This window comes from Manis javanica, chromosome 10 (genome assembly GCF_040802235.1).
Source record: "Manis javanica isolate MJ-LG chromosome 10, MJ_LKY, whole genome shotgun sequence".
Lineage (NCBI taxonomy): Eukaryota > Metazoa > Chordata > Mammalia > Pholidota > Manidae > Manis > Manis javanica.
The window spans coordinates 82,600,776-82,602,402 of record NC_133165.1 but is presented as its reverse complement, the minus strand read 5'-3'; the positions used below and the strand labels follow the sequence as shown (position 1 = coordinate 82,602,402).

Sequence of the window (1,627 nt, the reverse complement as noted above, 5' to 3'; positions counted from 1 at the left end):
TCTAATGAGATATATTAGAACATAAACATCAGAGAGTAGAGAACCTACGGGTTAGTTTTTTGTTTCCAATATATGTGTTTAAGTATTTGTGTAGGTGTGAGCAGGTACACTGGACTGCAATATAAAATATCTACCTTACCATGTGTTGTAGTAAAAAACATTTGAAAGCCAGGTTTATGATCCACCTAATGATATGCTATCAACAGAGCAAGAACATGAATTATTTTTAAAACTCATTATCAAGAAAAACAAAATAGACATAAAATACATTGCTTAGCTTTTTTGAACAAAACCCATTGTAAGACAATTTTTCCACTCTCTACTCAGATCTTACTTCCATTGCTTTTACATGCAGACTGGGAAAAAGACAGGACCCAGGAATGAGAAACCACACATCTCTAACCAGTTTCATCCTCCTGGGATTGACAGATGACCCTCAGCTACAGATTCTGATTTTTATATTTCTACTGATCACCTACATGTTGAGTGTAACTGGAAACCTGAGCATCATCATCCTCACGTTAGCGGATTCTCACCTTAAATCTGCGATGTACTTTTTTCTCCAAAATTTTTCTTTGTTAGAAATCTCATTCACTTCTGCCTGCATTCCTAGATTCTTGTACGGTATATCAACAGGTGACAGGACTGTTACATATAATGCTTGTGTATGCCAACTATTTTTTACATATGTTTTTGGAGTAACGGAATTTTTTCTCCTGGCTACCATTTCCTTTGATCGATATGTAGCCATCTGCAAACCCCTGCATTACATGACTATTATGAACTACAGGGTCTGCAAATGGCTTGTCTTCTGCTGTTGGGTGACTACTCTACTGATCATATTGCCACCACTTAGCTTGGGACTGGATCTGGAATTCTGTGCCTCTAATGCCATTGACCACTTTGTCTGTGATGCTAACCCAATATTGAACATCTCATGCTCAGATACATGGTTCATAGAGCAGATGGTGATTATCTGCTCGGTGATGATTTTTATTGTGACTCTGGTGTGTGTGGTTCTGTCCTACATGTACATCATCAGAACAATTCTAAGACTCCCCTCTGCCCAGCAGAGGACAAAAGCCTTTTCCACCTGTTCTTCCCACATTATTGTGGTTTCTATCACCTATGGCAGCTGCATCTTTGTTTATATCAAACCTTCAGCAAAAGATGAAATGGCCATTAATAAGGGAGTAACCATACTCACTACTTCCATTTCCCCCATGTTGAACCCATTCATTTACACTCTGAGGAACAAACAAGTGAAACAAGCCTTTAATGACTTGGTCAAAAGATTTATATTACTGTCAAAGAATTAGGGGAACAGTGATGTCCAGATCCCTAAGCTCTTTTTCTTTGGTTTCTATCTAACTTTGTCTTTTCCTCATCTATATTTGGCCTTCCATTCAGTACTGACCCTTGTCAATTTACCACTTTCATCTCCGTATAAAAAAGCTTCCTTCAGATGATAATTGTAATGAAGAAAAATGAGATTAGGTGTTTCAGGAAATCTAAACTGGACTTCACTCCTAAGATTTCCTTACCATTGCTGAAAGGATTGGGAAATTTATCTTAAAATATTAGTAGAATAGTGAACATCATCACTCAAAAGAAAGCACACACACAC

General features: G+C 37.5%; 1 protein-coding gene across 1 annotated transcript; it reads left to right on the top strand.

Annotated features, from left to right (window-relative positions):
• The first annotated feature begins 380 nt into the window (after nucleotides 1-380).
• On the top strand, nucleotides 381-1,319 carry LOC140843783 (olfactory receptor 6C2-like). Its single transcript, XM_073214208.1, has one exon. The coding sequence runs from the start codon at nucleotides 381-383 to the stop codon at nucleotides 1,317-1,319; it is 939 nt and encodes a 312-aa protein (XP_073070309.1).
• Nucleotides 1,320-1,627: the final 308 nt, after the last annotated feature.

Excerpts from the sequence above, each read along its gene's own strand:
- LOC140843783 (XM_073214208.1), top strand. The coding sequence starts at position 381 with ATGAGAAACCACACATCTCTAACCAGTTTCATCCTCCTGGGATTGACA.